A 22,545-nucleotide genomic window follows, 5' to 3' on the forward strand; every position below is an offset into this window, starting at 1 on the left:
AATTATTATATTCAGTTAAAATTATAACTATCATTTAACAAATAAAAAAAAAAAAAATTGATTTTTTTCTGTTATACTTTTTATTTTTAAGCGAAAATTAAAAATTTCTATACATAGAAAGCGTTTTTGTCATAATAAAAATGAAAAAAATAAATTAAATTTTTTGTAATTTTTTTTTTTTTGAGAATTTAATGCGAAGAAAAAGAAAAGAAGAGAAAAATTATTGAGAATTATTATTATTTGGTGGTTGCTCTATAGGTGTACTTTCTTCGGGACTTTTTATTACTTCGTTATTATCATTATGTACTATGCCAGTAGGTGGTTTTCCAGTAACTGCCGCATCTTCAGTAGTTTTTTCTACTGCTTCACTAGATGTTGTTGATTCAGTATTTGATGTAGGTTCAGTTACAATAATTTGTAAATTAGCATTTTCAGCTGATGTATTATTTTCTACTGGAGTTATTTGTTCATGTTTTTCCTCAGAATTATTTTGAATTTCATTTGTGGTTTCTATTACAGGTTGTGATTCAGTTTTTACTGTATCGGATTGCACTTCAGGTGTTACATTATTATCAGATATTTCTGAAGCTACTACAATATTTTCTTTATTTTCTTGATTAGATTCATTATTAGAAATTTCATTTTTGATTTCTTTATTTTCTTCTGGTAATTTATTAGATTCAGAAACATTTTGTTCTACATTTTCTTTATTTGGTATATCAACTTTTATTTCTGGATTTGGTATATTATCTTCTTTCTTTGTTTCAGTTTCTTCATTTTCTTCAACAATTATATTAGTTTCAACAACAGGAGCTTTGGTTAAATATACAGTTACTTTGGGACTGGTTCCTGCTTCAGTATTATTTTCATCTTTATTATTATTTTTAATATCTTTTTTTTCAGATTTTGATTCTGGTGTTTCAATAGTTGAATTTTCAGTAGTAGTTGGATTTTCAATTCCAACAATATTAATTGCAGGTGTTGATTGTGCTTGACGTAATGTAGGTTCAAGTTTTGCTATATGTTGTACTGGTACTTTTTCTGTAGTTATCTTTGCATTAGGTTGTGGTGATAATGATCTAGGAGTACCAGCTTTTGAAGTTGAGGGTGATGTTGTTGGAGTTTGTGAAACAGCACGTCTCATATTATCAATAATTACACTTGTTGCTCTTGGTGCTGGACTAACACTTCTACGAAATTCTTCTGTTTTATTATGAATATATTTTCGAATTTCTGCAATTGGTTTTGTTGTTACTATAGGAACTTCATCATCTCGTCGCTATATAAAAATAATTTTTGAAAAAATTATTGAAATAAAATAAATAATTTTGTAGATCAAAATTATTGTACCTGAAAAAGCATTTCACCTTCAAAATCAACTAGCTTATGTTTTCTTGCTCTTAATAATAGACCAACACATTTATCATTAATATGATTATAGATCTAGAAATTAAAAATTTAAAATTTAAAATTTTTTTTTTGAGAAAAAGTGTTTTTTTTTTTAAAAATATTTACATTAAATAAATCACCAAAGAAAATGACTTTAATATCTTTATTTTCTGGATGAGCAAATCCTTCTTGACAAATAATTTCGCAAAGTTCTAACATTTCTTTACATACATGTATATTAGCTTTTTGACCACGCATTTCTGTTAAACTTCCAGCGAGTGGTCTACAAAAAAAACAATATTGTATGTTATTTCAAATATATTGTTATAAAAAAAAAAGAATTTAATTGAATTTTCATTTTATATACATATACATTATGTATGTAGATATGTATGTGTATACGTACTTTCCATATTCATCTTTGCTAAATGTTGGTCTAGCTGGAGAACTGCCCCGAACATTTGAAAATGGATTTAATAATTGTGAGGCATTATGTTGATCAGCGACCTTATTAAACATTGCTACCTTTGATGATAACGGAGATCCCTGAAAAATATGAAAAGAAATTTTTTTTTTTGAGATAGCGATTAAAAAAATAAATACGAGTACAAATAAATGTATGTGGAGAATTTATAAAATAATTACTTTTCACCTATAGCCTAACTGCTATATTTCTTAAATAATTCAATAATAATTTCGACTCTAGAATTTACCAAAAATTTTTCATGTTTAATTAATTTTTAAAATAAATAAATTTTGAAAATAATTTTTTATTAATCATTGTTCTGTCATTTTTCTTTATGAAAACTTGTAGTTTAAAATCTAATTTTTTGATTTTTCTAAAAATTAATGGTAACTTAGTAAAGTGCACGTACAAGTATTTTTGATATTTCAGTTCTAGCTTAATTCTTATACTCGTAAATCTTATAAAACACATTCAATAAATTCAAACTTCAAAATCTGAAAAAATGACATGTTCAAAAATGACAATAATGTACTTGGAGTTTTAAGGGAATTTTTGAGTTCTTTTTTATTAATACTGCAAAAATATTATTTATTAGAAGAATAATAGGGAGATTCTGAATATTGAAGAATTAGTTGAGTATGATACAAATCTGGAAAGTAAAATATTCATTTTGCAAATTTTTAAATATATGTGTGAAAAGACTTTCTAAGATTTAATTTAGGAATTTAAGTGCATGTTTGAATGATCGAAAATCACTTAACTTAATAAAAGTGTACTGCTACTGTTTTCATGCACATATGCATTTTTTAAATTATTTAATAAAAATTATGTGAAAAATTGTGAATTAAAATATTCTATGAAAATTTAATACAGAAAGGGTATGAATTTTTTTTATATTAAATAAAATTTATACTACTTTGTACTCTTGTACAATAATGTACAAGAGAAATTATTTATTTCACTTATAAAGTCAATGTTATTACAATAGATATTTTATCATAATCATACATTTAAGCAGTAATTTTTAAATATATTTAAAGTGAAAATTAAGTGTGAAAGTGAATTTTTAATAATTATTATTCTCATGTTTACTTTAAGGTGTACATACATTAAATAATTTATTATACATTGTTTTGCATTTTGGAATTTTGAATTTTTAATTGAAAAGATTTTATATACGTAGTCTTTTTATTCATGAATTTATATTCATTTTATTTATGAATAGAATGCAATTTGAGAAATTTCACATTATTGTTTATAAAACACATAAAAAATTAAGCATTCCATAAATTGTAAATTTAGTTATGTACATAATATATATGTATATGCCAGTATATTTTATATACATTTCATTCAAACTCAATTGTATAATAATATTAAGTATGATTAGTAACATTATATTCTAATTCGTTTGAAATTGAATAAGACAAGAGAAATTCCTTAAAATTACAAAAAAATTTCAGATTAAAGAAATTACAATGTAAATTTAATTATAAATTTGATTAAATTAATGAAATAAACAATGTAAATTTTATTTTATTTACTATGCACATATGTAATTTATCGAAAATTTCTAGTATATATATTTAGATCTATAAGTGGCAGCATGTTAACGTATATAAATTAATGAATGTTATATGAATTATATGAAAATCAACTAATAATACCTGCTATCATAATACTCGTAAAAACTTTGAACATGCTGCGGCAGCAATATTTTTCGAAAGTTTTAAACTAATATTTTGTTAGATTATAAAATAAAGAATAAACAAAAATGTTTACAATTTTGAATATTATTCTCTATAACTTAAAGTTATTAAATCTTTATACTGTTTTTAAATAATAGTTTTAATAATATAAATATTAGGTTAGGTTTTGGTTGACGCCGTTACTTAAGTCCGTTATGGTAACGCCGGTATTTCCAATATTAATTTTTATAGAAATTAAAGAGTACAATTCCAATATTCAGATCTCTCTCTCTCTCTCTCTTCCTATATGTAAAAATATTCCCAAAATTTTTTTTGAAAATTGTATTTAATCAAAATATCATTATGATATTTATAAAATTGTAGTAGATTTTTCTAAATTTTGTTATTAAAATATTTTGCAAAATAAACAATGTATTGCAGTTTTGATTATAATCATTAAAATAAAATCATATAGAAAAATATTAAAACAAATATTCATTAAAAAAAAAAATAACAATATATATGTATGTATATTAGTTTTGTAAAATGTGGGCAATTCAAATTATAGGCGTTTGCGTAAACGCAGCATACAAGTATCACGATATATAGGGAAAACTACGCTATTCAGAGTCCTTTACATAAGGTGACAAATAATTTCAGGAATGATTCTTTTATCAATTTTCAGCAAAAAATTGTATGGGTGATGGGAGACGGTGCAAATGTACTCGTTTTCGAGCTACAGCCAATTGGGATAATTTTTCTAGTATGTAGCATATAAATAAATGCTTATAACTTCAAAACCATACCACATAGAATATCCATTGGCGACATGTTTTACAGCCGATTGATTGCTCTTTTTTTCTAAGTCTTTCAGTTAATTTGATTGTAAATCTAATGAACGTTATTATAATTTTATGAAATTGTTAAAAATCTAATCCCTTTTTTTGTTTAATTTATGTTTTTGTAGTATTTGGTTTATGAAAATCTCTTATATTTGACAAAGAACAATTCACTATACAATATTTAGTTAACAATCTTATATAATTGTAATCGATTTAATTCTGACAAAAATAGTGATTTTTCCTTGAAAATATTGAAGATAATTTCATTAATTAACTTAATATCACTTTAACTTATTCAGGATCTAAAATTATATTTTGGCATTACATCGAAATATTTATCAGAATCAATTCAATACAATCCAAAAAAAAAATTATATTTAATTGGAATTCAATTAATTAATTAATAATAAATTAAAATAAAATTGAACCAATATTTTCATAATAAATAAATAATTAATCAAAAGAAAAATAATTTGGAAAATCATCACAATTTTGGTAAGCACGTTTTCGATTCGTGCTAACCAAAAAAACATAATATCGTATATTATGAAAACCTTTTTAAATATTTTAAAATTTAAGAGCGTACTAATAGAAAATAAATAATAAACAGAATATAATTTGTATACATATTATAATATACAATATAATTATATAAAAATTTAAAAGTGATTTGACGTCATTATAAAATGTTAAATTATGTGATTCATTTTTTTTTTCTATCCAAAAATTTTATTTATATTTGCATATTTATGTTTCTATTTTTTTTTTAATTTAATTTCATATAACTAATTCTATATATAAAATGTGGCGAATTTTCATTCATTTTATTTGATATATTCTAATATAATATATTATGTTTGTGTGTACGATAAATATACACAATCATATATATACACAATTAATTAATACACATATATATTATGCACACATCTATTTCAGAAATAAAAACAAAAATATATGAAGATATTATTTTAATTTAGTATGTGTATTTTGTTTTCTTTTAATTTTTAATTTTTAAAATAATAGAAAAATAAAAAAATATATTCAAAATAAATAATAATAATATGAATAAATATTGTAGATATGTGGTGTATGTACGTCACAAGACCAAAAAAATTATTATTTTCTTAAAATTTTTATTATTTTTATACATTGTATTTGTTAAATTAATAAATTGTGATCTTAACTTTGAAATATTTGTGTATATACAAAACAAAAAAAAACAAAAAAGCCTTAACATTGAGACATTCCATTAAAGAAATTGTGTGATTTTTCATTCTTTTTCTTTTTTTTTTTACCATATGATACAAATAAATTAATTCTTTTAAATGAACTCTAAATTTGTTAAAATATATTGAAGAGGATACAACATAAAATGCGTCGAAGACCGAAACAAGGTCAAAAATAAATTATAATAAAAATATTAGTTTAGAGATCTAAGTGTGTACGATCTAAGTTCAATATACATATATCAATTATGTAGATCTATATGCATGTTTTTCAAAAAAATATTGATGAATATAATAAATTAAATTTTATATAATTTACAAATGAAAAATATAAGATTTTCATATATTTTGTTTTAATTTTTTCTCAGTGTAAGCACTCATATTTTACTTCAATAATTGCGATTTTATATTCCCATTTTATTATTGAATAATTCGATTTGTTTTAAATAAGGAATTATTAATTTTTTTTTGTACTCCTAGGAGGAGCATAGGGCTAAAGCATGAGATCATAGATAGTCATACCCCAGTTTAATTGCGTCATAGAATTTTAACTAGATAGATGACTAGCCTAGTCGAAAGGCTAAGAGTTCTTATTTTAAGACAATTACATTTATGTATAGTGGCTATTTTAGAAAAAAAAAAATAAATAAATAAATAAATTAATTGTGAATAATTGTTCTAAAAAAAATATGAATTAAACTAAAAAAAGAAAAATTCGGAATTTGAATAAAATTCAAAATATTTTTAAAATTGAACTTTTTAAATTAATTTTAGGAATTAAATTTAATATTCAAAAAATATTCAAAATTATTCAAAATTAATTTAAGTAGTAAGTAAGTACCCAACATAATTATGCAATATTAATTCAATTTTTGACAAAGAATTAAAAACGAATTTAAATTTAACATAAAACTAAGAGTTGCCAGGCTAAATATTACAATTAATTTATAATTGGTATAAAATGACAAAATTCAAAATATAATTTTAATTATAATCAAAACCAAAAATCTATACTTAATCGAATAATTAAAATTATTCGAAGAAAAATTTATTAAATATAAAATTATATTTTTTTTTTCATTATAAATAAATTGCAAATTATACGAATGCCATATTATCAATTCCGAATTAATAAAATTTTGTCTCGAAAATTCGTAACGGAGCAATCATCAATTACGTTTGTATAGTGAAAATAAATCTCAGTCTCTGGGAAGAGAGTATTTTTTTTTAAAACTCTATGCTTTTAAAAAAATTTTCTTTTGTATGAAAGTTGTTTACTTAAATAACAACAAAAAATTTAAATAAATAATTAATAGTTGAAACAAAATATTGATTTTGACAATCCGAAAAATAGTGTTGCCGTTACTGATTCATAATATCAACGAGTGGAATTTGTAATAATTTAAAAGTCTACATCGTAACTAAATTCTAATTCGTATAATTCTACGAGGAGAATTTATGATAGGGCTGTATATTTTATAAAGTTTAATATTTTAAGATTTTATTGAGTTGAGAAATATACCAAAGCTATAACAATAATAATAATATTTACAAACAAAATACATACATAAAAGCATTTAGAATAAAAATAAATTTCTCTAATTTATTTGTCGCCAGCCAAAAGTGACAAAAATTTTCGTTTTTAAATAAAAAAACAAATGAAATACAAAAAAAAAAACAACAATAAAAAAATCATAACACAATCCCAACCTAATAGAATAAGAAAGAAAAAAAAATGAATTATTACATCACATCCGTTCAACAAAAAAAAAAAAAAAAGAAAACGAAGAAAAGAAAAAATAAAAAAGAAAATTCGAAAATATTAAAAAACTCTTTAGAATTTCGAAAAAAAAAAAAATGTAGAAAAATTCTTTTTTGGTTTTCGCTCAGTTTTTCCGATTTCATTTTATTTTTTTTTTTTTTTTTGTGGTTATGTTTTTGCACGACAAAATTTAAAGAACAAAAAAAAATAAACCTCATCCCAGCAAAATTTTTTTCATTCTGAATATTTTTATTCTAATTTTTTTTTTTGTTTTGCTTCTTATCGTTTTTTGCTTTTTTATTCTTAAATAATAAAAATTCTTGGCAAAAGGCGCTACAAATGATTTGCCTATAAATAATAATAATGTTGATAATGATGATCATAATACTGATGTTGATGATGCTAAAATATTTTCTTTTGAGATATAGTGTGATTATACGAGTAGGTACTATAATATTGTAGTTATTGTGTATGTATGATAAAAATTCATCGTATGTTATGTGTTTAATATAAATAATGTACGGATGATGATGATCAAGTTCAAGAACTTAACAATTCAAGAATTCAAGAATATAAAAAGTATCTATATACATAAAACAATTTCTTTTATAATAGAAAGAATGCAAACGAAAATATTTTTTTGTGTAAATTAGTTGGTTTGGTTGGTTGATTTGGACGCGATTAACGTGAATATTTTGTATGATTATATAGAAGAAAGATGATGCATATAGAAAGAGCGAAATGGACAAAAATAAAATTTAAAACATACATTCATTCACTTACACACTCCTATTTAAATAATGTTATGTTTCATTTCTAGAAATATATTGGCTTTAAATTTATCTATTAAGAGCAAAAAGAGAAAAAAAAAAACAGCAAATATAAATAATAAAAAAAATTTTTGAAATTTTCTTGTTTCAAGTTTGCCAAACATATTCTTGTTGTCTCTAAAATTTTTTTTTTGTTTTAATTTTTTAATTATACTTTCTTTTGATTTTATGATTTTGTTGCTAATAATTTTCACTTGGTAAAATTATTTTGAGTGTAACATTAACAAAAAAAAAAAAATGTGTGAATATTTTTTTGATGGTATGAAAATATTAGCCACGGTGACATTCTTTTTCCTTTACTATGGTTGCTATTTTCTTGTCTTCTTGAGTTCATTTTTTTTTCGGTTTTTGCTTTGAAATCTTTGTAGATTAAGTAATATTTTGTGTGATTAATTCATACTTGAGCAAGAGAATTTTGTTCTCACATTTGGTTTTTATAGTGAAAACCCTTTTCTTTCTTATAAGTAAGCTCTACAAGCAATTTTATTTACGTTTTAAAAACTCAAAATCCCTTGAATTATTGAATTTTTGGAGGTCAACTAAAGGTTAAATGTAAGACTTTGCCTCTTATTGAAAATCACCTCTCATAATTGTTAATATTTTAACATTATTAAGATATTTTTATCTCTTATGATTTGGAAGTTTTCAAATATTTGTTATATTTGTTAATCATTTTCCACAATAAGTTTTAGTTTAATTGGATTTTCCATTCAAATTAATGAATGATACATTCAGATTTCTGCACATATAATAAATATGAGTTAAAGTTAGCGTTGAATTAGTGTATAAATGCTTTTTTGAGAATAATAAATATTTTGAAAATTCAACAAAATTATTCAATAATATTAAAAGGACTTATTTGTTATAATAAAAATAATTTTAACGAATATTTAAAAATCTCCTTAAATGAACATTTAAGGAAATATCCTTAAGATTTAAGTTTATATTAGATCGGAAATTTGAATGAATTTAAATCCGAATTCCAAAGTAAATTCATGGAAAATGAAAAATTTGACAAAATTTTATTTTAATAATAATAAAAAAGCTTATTTGTAAAAATAAACAGAATTTTAATGAAAATTAAAGATATTCGGATTTAAACTTATTATTATTAGGTTGAAAATTTGAATGAATTTAAATCGGAATTCCAAAGTAAATTCATGGAGAATGGAAAAATTTCCTTGTGTATTTTTAGATTGAGTTCTGGTTTCTGGATTTAACTGATTTAATTAAATTTTTTTTTTTTTTTCCAAAATTTTTAAAATGATTTCTCTCTAAATTTTGTATTTTTTAGTTGTCATGCTCAAAATTAATATATATTTTAAATTTTGTATGTAATTTTATGTATATTTTTTAATATCAATTTATGTACTAGAATCACTCATACTGCGTATTGAAAATATTCATGTAATATTGTTCTATTCAGTTTGTCGTAATATAAAACCATTTGTACAGATTCAAACATCTCTGAGGAATACCCAATGCCCAATGAGTTAAAGGAAACCGATGTAAAATGATAGTCAAATTAAAATTTGCTGCAAAATCATAAACAATATTATTCTAATATTAACTTTTATTTAAGGAAACTAAATTTATTATAACCTTCATTTTCATAAACAGATTATAATTTTTTAAAGGAACATTCCTTCCTATATTCATTAATGTAGTTTTAAATTTATTTTTTTTTTTGTAAATTTTTCATTTTTGGCAAAATATTTTAATGATACATGTACCTTTTATTTAACATAAAACATGTATACATATAAAAGAACTATGTATATATACATACATTATATTAGTGTGGGTGTAACTGCAAATGTATAATTATTTAACAACAAAAAAACAAAATAAAAACACACAAAAAAAGAAATAAAATAACATAAAAAATGAATTTTTATTTCGTTTTTCGCTATTATAAAAATTTGTTAAAAATATTGCATAAGTTACGGCGCAATTTATTTTTTCATTAATGTTTCTAGAAATTATAATGTTATGTGGGCTTGCGTATATACTGATGAAGTTATGTAAATAATTCATAATTAATGTTGTTGTTATTATTATTATTATTATTATAATTATTATTATAATTATTGTTATTATTACAATATTAATTCAATATTAATTTTCCAATTTTAGATATAAAATAATTAAATAAAAATATTTTAGGGAATGTTTTAATTTTTCAGATGAAAACTGTGCTCATAATACTTTACTAATTACACAATAATTCTTTTATTGAAATAAAAACAAATTCATTAAAAATTTTATTATTATCTTATAAATTTTTTTTGAAAATAATATTTAATTAATATATTCCAATAATAATTGGAAATTAATTTAATAAAATAAGTAATTAAATCACGTAATTTTAAAAAAAGAATTAATTAAATAAAAAAAATCTTACTTTAATTTAATAATTAATTTAATTGTTTACAATATGTAAAATAATATTTATTATAAATTATTTAATGTTTTAATTTTAAGAACAATTTAAGAACAATATATATGATTAATGTTTAATTAATAAAAATTGATTAATTACTGATAATTCAAATTGAAACTGAAATGTTTTTTATATTTAAATTTAATCACATTTACATATTTATAGTACATGTAAAGTGCAAAAAATCAATTACATTCAGAAAGAATAAAAGATCAGAAATCGTGATTTTTACAATATACAATAAAAATATCGGAGATATGATCGTGTTATTCGAGAACAACGGAATAATATTGCCAAATAAATAAATAAGAAAGCATAGAATGGAAATTGATTTGTTAAGAAAATATTTTTGTTGTTTTCAAACGTCATAATTATTGTAAATTTAGTTTTTATATAAATTATTTTAAGAGTTATTTATCTAACATCATTCACAAAAATACTTGCATAAATTTAACTTAGATATGTAATCATTGCATCATATCCGGCATAATAAGCATAATATATGAGTTGATAATGGATTAGATCAATGTATATATATATATCTAATTCTATGTATAACAATTTGAACTTTGAAATATTTTTGTTTAAAAATTAAAAAAAAATGCTGTTATACTTTAATTTTCTTGTACTTTTTCAATACTTATTTAAAGAGATATTCGAAAATTCCCAATTTTTTAAATGATAATGTTATACTCGTACAATAGTATACATATAATTAAGCAATTGTTGATACCTATGTATATAAATTTGAATTACGTTAAAATAATATTGTTGTAATACCAATATTCTCTCCAAATTTGATTAATTTAGCCAGTTAATTGGCCTTAATAATATTAAATATAGTAAAAAAACAATATTTATTTAATTGTGTACAAGTGCGGCAATAATATACTTTATGTATACAATTAAAACCAGAGATGATTGTCTGTTGTCTCGTTGATAAAAGAGCTAATATTTTTGTTATAAAAATGAAACTCAATAAACAATTGAACGAAAAAAAATCCTTTCGTATAACAAATAACTTCTTTAAAATGAGACATTTGACGCACTGGCAAGGAGGGAGACTAACATACATTTTTTTGAGGCCGAAACTCTTCCGCGGAAACGTACGATACATAATGCCTGTTGGGAATTAAAAAAAGGATTAGAGTGGAGGCTATCGGAGTCTTGGACGAGTCTTGAATAAAAATATTAAATTTTAATTTTTTCAAGAAAACCACAAACTTTGGGAATTAATAACTGGAAAAGGCAAGATTTCTAAAATTTTTTATATTTAGTTCACACATATATTTTTTTAGATATGTAGTAGTATAATAGTTATTTAATTTTATTAATTTCTTTAAAAAATTCTATATACATATATTTAACATAATAATTAACATATATTTAAATAAATTTATATTTATGTATGTTTTATGTATATTTTGACTCGAACGGAATATCAAGCAAATAAATGTGTCTTAATTTATATAATTGGAGGGCTAAAATCAACAAAAAATTTTTAATTTTAACAAAATTTTCTAATCAAATTGACAACCACATTTGTTATTTCTTTAGACTATAAAATTTTTTTTTTTAAATTTTTAATTTATTAAAGAAAAATTATTGAATTAAGCATTTGTTAATAATCATATTTGAAATAGATTGAAGAATATCGAAAAAAAAAATTAATTAATAAAATTTATTTCATGTTTTTATTTCTAAATTTTATTTAATTATTATTTTTTAAAATTTGTTGTTGTTATTCATAAATTCTTTTATAATTTATTTTTAAAATTTTAAAAGAGAATTTTGAAAAAAAAAAAATTAATTAATTAAAAAAAAATATATATATATATATATATATATATTTTTCTTCAAATATAATTAATTAAAAGTGTTATTTTTTTTATTATAATTTTCTATTTTTGTATAAAAAATTTCGTAGTTTTTACAAAGTTCAATGATTTTGTTGTTGTTATTTTTTTTTTTGTTTATTTTTATTTACAAAAATGAAAATGTTGCCACATGGTTATAAAATTTTTTTTGAAATTTTTTTTTATTTTTTTCTTATTTTATAAAATATCAAAATTAAAAATATTTTCATTTTAATATTCATAATTTGAATTCATAATTTGAATAAAACCTTTAACCTTTTCGAATATATTATTAGTCATATAAAATATATGTATAATGTAAAGTGTCATTAATTTTTGAAAATTTTATATTTAATTAAAATTATAGGAATATTATACCATATATATATTTAGAGAAATAATTTAAATTAATTGAAAAAGCAAAATTTTCACACAATTTAATGTAATAAATTTTAATTTGATAGGAAAGTCATAATAAAATATTTTATGAATTTTTTTATTTAATATATTAATATTGTATATAAATAAATAATTAATATGATTATTATATAAAATATACATAAGTATACACTAAAATATTTATATTACAAACATTTAAATTTTCATAATTTTTATTAATATTGTACGGGGATTTATATGTAAAATTTCAAAAACAACTAATTAAAATAAATAGTGTTCGTAAAATAGAGACTCTTCTGTAAATTTTAAACTTTAAATTTAATGTCTAATATATTTATTAAAAGGTATATAATTTTAATAAATTTGCATTATTTGCAGTTTATTTGTAGTAAGATGCATGAGTTCTATAAATTTCTAAATGCTTACAAGGCAGAACATTAATATTAAGATTTGAAAATCTATAAATGATTTGAAATATTAAAATATGTAAAATTATAATATAATATATTGCGATATTATACGCTCATATAATCATAAAAAGAAACTGTTATACACATTTTTAAACTCAAAATTATAATTAATAGTAAATTGGTATTAACAGTAAAATTCATGTAACAAGTGAAAATATTTGTGAAAAATTCATTTAAATATTTAGAAAAAACAAAATCCATTAGTATAACAATAATCACAATTAATTAAAGAATTCATTAAAAATTCAATAATTTCAAATTTTAATATATTTCAATTCAAAACCAAATTGTCCAAACTATTAAACAACTCTACGGCAGGCTAGTCACCTACCTAGTTAAACCCTATGACGCTATGAAACTAGTGCATGAGAAATCATGCACTAGCCCTATGCTCCTTGTAGGAGTGAACAAAGGAAAAAAAAATTAAACAACTACTATTGCATTTTAATTGTAAAAGGTTAAAAAATTTACGTTCTTTTACTGCGGAAAAGGCGATTTACCATGAAAATTTTGAAAAATATCTGCATTCAATGCATTTTCTACTACACCTAGCTTATATCAATATGTTTTTTCTTATATACATATATTATTGGTATATTCTGTCTAAAAGTTCTAGATTTGAACACAAGAAGGGTGGCACTAATTTAATATACTATAGTATCTTTCTTACTTTCTTCATAAAAAATTTGGAAATATGTTTAGTAAAGCCAAATTTCGAAATAAAGAAAATAAAGCAATTTCGCGATTTTATATTAGCAACACTTTGACAGTTTTGTAATATTTATTTAGTGGTGGAGAAAGAATTGTATCCATAGCTCAAAACAATTTTTAAATGTAACCAATTGCGGCATTTTTAGCAGATTTGATTATCTTTATATCCAAACTAAACTTAAAGCAAAAATCTATCCAAATTTATACAATTGTATCCAAGTGGAAACGCTGATTTCAAGTTAAAAATAATTCAAGTATAGGAGAAAAATTTTGTATTGTAGGAGAGTTTTAGATTAAAGAGATTATAAATATATATGAGAGAAATTATTTTTAAAATAACAATAATTTAATTTATAGAAAAGAGAAATTTGACCAAGAGAGTTTTAACTGTACCATTACATAATTTTAATGAAAATCAATTAATTGAATAAATTCAATTCATTTAGATAAAAACTACTTGATAATTCAATATTCCGAACACTTTAATATTTTCAAAAAAAAAAAATTACAAATTCTTCGGTCTACTCTTCAAAAATTAATTTGGAATTTATAATTGAATAAATATTTTGGCAAGATATTTTGTAAATAATTTAGAAAATTTAAAATAAATTTTAAAATCAATGCGGGAATATTGTTGTTTTATTTAATAAACTTAAAAAATCAAATTGTATAAAATTTTTCTATTTTATTTTAAAAAATTATTAAATTTTAATTGAGTTAATGTTTTAAAAAATTCTAAAATCAGTCATTTATTTATACAAATATAACAATAATAAATTTATTTTAAGTATTGCTATTCGAAATGGTTTTAAATGGCTTTTTTTGGAAGATCCATCTGGTATTTTTTTAAATATTATTTATAGCAAAACAAGAGCAATAATAAGAATAAAAAAATAAATAAAAATATTTTTCTAATTGATTTTTCTTTTTTTGAAAAATAATTTTTAAAAATTTTGAATTTCATTTATTTTTTCTTTAAAAAAGAAGAATAAATCATAATGAATTGATTTTGAAGTGCAAATATGGGGGGGGGGGGCTAAACAGCAGACTGAACACTATTATACAGACTCAATTTATTATATATAGAATATAACAATACGTGTATAATTATATTATTTCTATTATGGAACCATGGACATGGAAAAATTTTGTTATATCGAAATAAATATTAAAATGAAAATTATTGCCAATTTAAAAAAATAACTTGCTCTATTTGTTTTTCCTCTCTACTTTTTCTTATTTGATCATTTTCGTATTTGTATATCGCCTATAGCTTTGTTCCCGAATTTTTTTTTTGTGTTCTTGTTTTATTTAATTTTTTTCCTCTTGTATTTTCAAAATCATTAAAAATTCTATAAATTTACCTTGAAAATTAAGGAAAAAATTTTTCGATACAAAATAAATATTATGTACATTTATGTATATATATATATATATATATATAATATGCACCTAATCTACTTAATGTGTGTATCGCCATTATATAAATTATAAATGAGACATTCATATTATACTTTCATAAATTATGATATATTTTCTTTGTTTAATTGCCAAAATTAAAGCAAAAATCCAAAAAAAAAATTATAAAACATGAGAATATACAAAATATTCATAGACACATGTACATTTACATATTATATGCATTATAATATTTTCAAAAGCAATTTCTACATTTTTATTTCTTGTATTTTTTTTTTTTTTTTTTCAACATTTTCCTGTTTTTAGTTATTTTTTCTTCTATATATTTTCGACTAACAAGATTTGTGAATAATTTTCTCATTATATATTGTATGTATAATTATATAGGTAATCATTATAGGTATAATTTGGCAAAAAAAAGAAAAAAAAAATAACTAACTTAATTTCAAGTTTATGTTACAATATAAATATGAAATTAATATTAATAATATTAGGGACTTTCACTCATGGACTTATTAAAAAAACCGATTAATTTTTTCTCTAACTTGTGAAAGACTGAAAGAAGTTTTTAATGCAATACTAACTACGGTAGGCTCGTCACCTATCTAGTAAACTCGATGACATAAGAAATTGGTGTTCACGGTTATCTACAATATTGTGCACCACTCCTATGCCCCTGCCAGGAGCGAATTAAGAATATAAAAAAAAAAAATTGTAAAAAATTAACAAATATATTTAAAATATAGGTAATATTGTCTTTAAATTTTTAAATTGAAAAATAAATTTAATTAAAATAAATAAAACAAGATGAAAATGTAAAAATTTTTGCTTTCTCTTTAATCTAACTTAATTTATATTTTTTTAAAAAAATTGCATATTTTTAGGCGTCATATTACATGAAATCTCATACATTTAATTTGTGTATTCTTAATGATGATCTGTGAAATTATATTTAAATTTTTTAAGATCAAGCAAGATTAAAGAAATATTAACCGCAGAATTAATGGCACTATAGATTAGTAACAATTATAATTGTAGCACAATTCTGGATTAAGTGAATTGTAAATAATCTATTATACATATCTAAAAAATATTCTAAAAAAATAATAATACATAATGTAAAATTAAGTTTTCTTTTCTGTTATGGTTGAGTACCAGATTTTTGTACAAGATGGAAAGTAAAGTTATGCACATATTTACATTTTTTTTTGGAGCAATGATGGGGATTTGTATAATTCGTGATTGAATTTATCGAAATCTTTAATAAATATAACAGAACAGAACAAATTGAATTCAAATTTAGACTTAATTACTTTATAATTACTTATTTTTAAATACCATGTTAATTTAATTTCTCTAAAATATTTAAATTTTATATACTTTGCTGCGAATAGCTAGCTATTTTTCTTATAGAAGGCATGAATTGAACAAAATGACATTTTTGTTTGAAAAAATGGGAGAAAATTAATAATTTACAAGAGTTTTATTTAAGCTTGGTTTATACTATTCAAATATATGTGACATATATGTATACTGAAATTGCGCTGACAGGATGAGAAAAGATTTCCTATATGTGTGTAAATAATATAAGTATAGCACGATGTAAATAAATTTTATAATAAATAAATTAAATTTTTTGAATTTCATTAAGAAATTTCCATGTCTAAGCTATAATTATAACATTTATAAAAAAATTGCATACATTACGGGGTTCTTTAAAATTTATTAATTAATTATTATCATATTAATATTAAATTATTTATAATATTAAATAATATGGAAATATTGAAATATTCATGTAATAAATACAAAAAATTATATTCAATTTTATTTTTTTATTTAATTATTAATTAATTAAGTTTTAAAATTTTGAAAATAAAATAAAATTTATTTATTTTGCATTAAAAAAGAAAATTTTTAATTGTAATGAGGAGTGAGACAAGAATTCTCTTAATGTAAATTTTTTCAATTTTCTTTTTTTTTTATAATTAATTAATTTCGAATTGCGGCTGCAACATAATAAAAATTTTGGCTAACAATTTCATCTTGTCATGTCTGGTTATTTTGATTTTTTTTTTCCATTTTTTTTCCCTTTTTTTTTTTCTTGTGCTTTTTAACTACAAATGAATTAAAAGCAAACAAAATGAATAATTATCTTTTGAATTTTTTCACTAATTTAAATATTTACAAATATTTATAAGATTATATTTTAATTTTAAATTGTATATAACTTAGCTATGTAATTATTTTTTTTTTTTGAAATTTTAATGCCTTCTGACGATTTATGATTACTTAATTTGTTAATTAAATATTTTTGAATTGTATATATGTACATATATTTAAAATTATAAGAGAAATGAATAATAAATAAAATGAACGTGCTTTGTAAATATATATTGTACATATACGATGAACACAATGATGGGTATTCATGCATTTTTAATATAGACTTGATGATTAAGTAAATTGAAATTTTATGTTTACATATATGGATATAAAATTATTTTAGAAAATTTTATGTTCAATGAGAAATTCAATTAGATTGTATATGTAGACAAAACACTGATTTAAATTATATCAGGAGTATAACACTAATCAATTTCTTAGAATTGACAAATGGACGAAGAATTTGTGTAATTCTAAATTTTAATGACTTTTGAAAACTAATCATTGTTAATTTTGCAATTAAATGTATATTTCAAAATATTATGAAATTTATAAGAAATTGAGTTCATATTGCCAGAACAGTGTGAAGACGTCGAATTCATTTGTAAAATTTTCAAATTTTATTTTTAAAATGCAAAACAGTCAATTAACCAAGGGTCGTTATTGCTAGAAAAGATCCAAATCCGTAATAAAAAACTAATTCATTTTAATTTAATTATAGATTTTATTATTAATTATAAACTATATTTAAGTGAATAGAGTTTCCGTCTACTAGATTATAGAGAAAACGAATTCCCAATTTGTAGATTGCAAATTATAGAAAATAGCGGTAAATTTATATAGCGGTGCATATATTCTTATGTAGATAATCATAGCTATATGCATATATAAGGATAATCACATATATAACCAGAAAGGAAACATAGCTATACAAGTTGTAATATGAAATTTATGTTTTTTTAAAATTAATTAAATTTTTAAATACATAATTATGTAAAAATTTCAATGTAGCAGCTAGCAATATAAAATATTATTTTATTTAAATTTTACAAATGATTTATGTTAAAAATTTAATGGTAAAATTTCAAATATTTTGTTAAATAAAAATAAATTTTATTTTTGTATAAATTTAATGAATAATGTAATTTGCAAAAATGTTTCTTATTTTATTATTTATTTTATAGTTTTATAAGATTTTTATAATTTTAATTAAAATAAAAACAATGTTTGTTTTTAAATTTTGAAATTGTGTTGAATTTTAGTTAAAAATGGAAAATTCACCATCTGTTAAAAAACCAAAACGCCTTGATATATGCAAAATTTTACAGACTCAAAAATTTTTCATGGTTTTTTTTTTTTTTTGTTATTAATAAAAAATATTAATTAAAATATAACAATTAATATACTCTTGTAATTATTACCGGAAAAACTCTATTTAAAATTTTAAACTCAAATATAAGATTAAGACTACGACACTTTAATAAAAGAAGAGGTAAGTGAACAAAGGGGTTAACTAACATTTTGATGAAAATCGAGCTGTTCGAATAGAACATTATTAAATTTCATATATTTTCAACTGTGTTTTACTCTTATAGCTAGAAACTAAATAGAAAACGTAACTCACATTGCACATAAGAGTTAAAACAATTTGTTAATGAAAAAAAGTGTCAGGATGCAAATATAAGTTAATCCCTTTGTCCCTTTACCGCTTCCTATTGGTAATATGAGATGCCTACTGAAAAATAAATATAGTTGAAATTTAGAGTGTTACCATTTTCTCTTTCAAATAGAAAAAAATTGTTAACACTCCTTCATCTATTCTCTGATGAAATATAATCTTCATCTATTATTATAGAAAATTTGCATATTTAAAAATTAATATTATTTACTCTTATTTCATCTTACAAAATATTTCAGTTTTCTAGTATCTAACTATATTGTAAAAAATTTCATACAACTAGTAAAATTTTGAATCAAAAATCTCGAATCATATAAATTTTGTAAGGCTATACTGCAAGATAATATTCTTCCTGTTTCAAAACCCATTTCATAAATGATTCTGCACATGGATATAGAGCGTTCTAATTATTCAAAATATTTAGAACACCATATAAAAAAAATTGAGTATAATAATAAAAAAAGGAAAGAAAAAATTTGGCATTTATAATGAATGTTATACAAAATAAAATGTGTAGGAGGCCTCTTAAGAGGTCTATTATTATGAAATGTCGAGCATTATATCCATTATTTTATATTATAATACATAACATATAGGTGTAAAAGTAAGTCTATAACCAATTGTAGATATTTAGATAAATATATGTGATACTTACAACGATATGTCGAATTGATCCAAGTTCATGACTAACATCAGCCATTTTGATTTTGTTTTTCTCTTTTTAAATTACTTATTTACCGTTATTGAACAATTATTTTTAAATAATTAGCCTTATTTAGTTTTTTTTTTCCTTTTTAAATCAAATCAAATGATTGAGTTTTTTGTTTTTTCTTTAAATATTTTAAATGCACCAACAAAAAAAAATTGTTTAAGTATCTATATTAATTTAGAATAAAAGAAATTGGAAATTTTTTTTTTTTAAATTATATTGTGTTTTAATAATATTAATAAGGAACTTGTATTTTTTTTCTAATTTTGAACAGTTTTTATGTTGAGTTTAAGTTATTTTTTTATTTGAAACTACAATGAAATTAAAAGAAAAATAAATTAATTATGAAAAATTATTAAAATTAATTTTTAGCAAAAAAAAAAACTTTTTTAATTTTATTGTTTTCGAAATTTTCTTTCGCTATTAACTTGTTTTTCGCTCAGTTATTCTAATTTAACTTGTTGTTAAAATTTATGTAAAAAAAAATTAATTTAATTTTTTTGTATTTTATTTTGTAGTTTTATGAATTATTATAATATATTGCGAATATTAGTTAATTATAAATTTAAAATTAATAAATTATTTGAAAATAAATTAAATTAAAAAATAATATTAAATTTCAAACAAAAATTAAATATTAAGTTTTTTATTTTTTTGATTTTTTAATTTTTTATCTTAAAATTTTTATAAATTTTTATAATTTTTTATAATTTTTAAATTTTTATTAATAAATTAATATGAAAAATTAATATTAATTTTTTTTCAAAATTTTCTTTTTGTAGTGTATGCTTGGTACCCCCAAAAAATTGTTAACGACTTATTTAAGCCAATATTAAAATAAAACTGTCAAGAGATTTTTGTGCAAAAGTACTTTTTCACCGCAAAAAAAAAATATTTTTTTTTTCTTTCTGTATATATGCATGTATGTGTGTATATATAAAAATAATATATATACGTAAATTCTTTTTGATGAATAAAAAGCAACTTTTCATTTTGTTATACTTTTGTATACATACATATATATATATTTTTCGTATATATACCACACATACCCACATATATTTGTCTAATATTTAAAAAAAAAATTTTTTTGTTGTATACTTTTTTTTAATTTCTTTTCCCCAAAACAAAATAAAAAATAATAATAATAAAAATTTTATTTTTAATTTTTTTCTATTATTATTATTTTATTATTTAAAATTATTTTTTATTTTTTTTTTTTCGTATATACAATAATATTATGCCACTTATTATTATTTGTGGTATATATACATATATAACATACAATATAAAATGTAACCAAAATTTTTATAAATATATCAAATATATGGTGTTAATGATATATATATATATATATATATATATCTATATATATATCATTGTAATATATATGCATTAATTATTTGTTTATATATATATATATATATCTATATATATATCATTGTGATATATATGCATTAATTATTTGTATATATATATATATATATATATATATATATAACGATATTTCAAATTTTTGATCTTCTGCAAAAATATTTTATAAAAATCAAATTATAACAGAAACTCTTAAATATAAAACACTTCTTGTTTTAAAAGCGTGCATCTCAATTCAATATTATAGTTTTAGAGATTAAAGAAAAAAAAAGAGAGAGAGAAGTAACAAGAGAAGAAAATATTTTGCTATATAACTTGTATATGTATATATGTATGACAAACAAACAAATTTTTGAATTTCAATAGCAATATTTCTTTTATATTATATATATATATATATGTATATATATATGATTTATTTTAATATATATACGTTGATATTTGTGTGTGTGTATTCATATTATTATTTGGTATATTGTGTATACCAATTTATTTCTATTCTTCTATTTTTCGCGCCGAACCACCGGACTTTTTATTTTATTATTGTTTTTTTTTTTTTTATTCTTATTTTTTTTTTTCTATTATTGTTTTGCTTTTCAATAGTTTATTATTATTATTAGTTATTTTTATTTTTATTTCTTTTTTTTTTTTTGTTATACTTTATTGTATATAAAACAAAAAATTTCCCACGGAAATTTTTTTTGTTTAATTTTCTTTTAATTTTATTTTTTGATTTTTTTTTCATTTTTTTTTAATTTTCTATTTTGGTTTGTTTCGGATAGGTGGCAGTGGATTAAATCTACATATACTAAGTAAGTTTAGTAAAAATTTTAATAAATGAAAAAATTTTTTTTCGCTAATACTATAATATAACACTGCTATTATTCTTTTATTATAATTTTATTATAATATGAACGTATACATAATTATGTTCTCTTATATTGCAATCTGATTTTATATATATATATACATTTATGTGTAACAGTTTTTATTTAATTTTTTAAAATAATCAAAAAATTTTGTGACAATATAATTTTTGATTAAAATGAAAATTTATATTTATTTTTTTAACTATTTTTCAATTAATTGTAATAATTTTGTTTAAATAAATAAA

General features: G+C 20.2%; 1 protein-coding gene across 1 annotated transcript; it reads right to left on the minus strand.

Moving 5' to 3' along the window:
- Positions 1-169: 169 nt before the first annotated feature.
- Positions 170-20,368, minus strand: LOC129611294 (type-2 histone deacetylase 2-like). Its single transcript, XM_055524361.1, has 5 exons — positions 20,004-20,368; positions 1,796-1,935; positions 1,516-1,672; positions 1,351-1,443; positions 170-1,279 (listed from the first exon to the last, which is right to left on the minus strand). Exons 1-5 carry the CDS (start codon positions 20,046-20,048, stop codon positions 221-223), a joined length of 1,494 nt encoding a protein of 497 aa, XP_055380336.1. The 5' UTR covers positions 20,049-20,368; the 3' UTR covers positions 170-220.
- Between the last annotated feature and the right edge of the window lie 2,177 nt (positions 20,369-22,545).

This window comes from Condylostylus longicornis, unplaced genomic scaffold (genome assembly GCF_029603195.1).
Source record: "Condylostylus longicornis isolate FDR11 unplaced genomic scaffold, ASM2960319v2 ptg000049l, whole genome shotgun sequence".
Classification (NCBI taxonomy): domain Eukaryota; kingdom Metazoa; phylum Arthropoda; class Insecta; order Diptera; family Dolichopodidae; genus Condylostylus; species Condylostylus longicornis.

What these genes read in the sequence shown, in the direction of transcription:
- LOC129611294 (XM_055524361.1), bottom strand. Translation starts at nt 20,048, where the DNA reads ATGGCTGATGTTAGTCATGAACTTGGATCAATTCGACATATCGTT. An exon ending in GATCAATTCGACATATCGTT is followed by an intron (nt 1,936 to 20,003) that starts GTAAGTATCACA and finishes CATATTTTTCAG; the next exon opens with GGATCTCCGTTATCATCAAA. An exon ending in TCTTTGGTGATTTATTTAAT is followed by an intron (nt 1,444 to 1,515) that starts GTAAATATTTTT and finishes TTTAATTTCTAG; the next exon opens with ATCTATAATCATATTAATGA.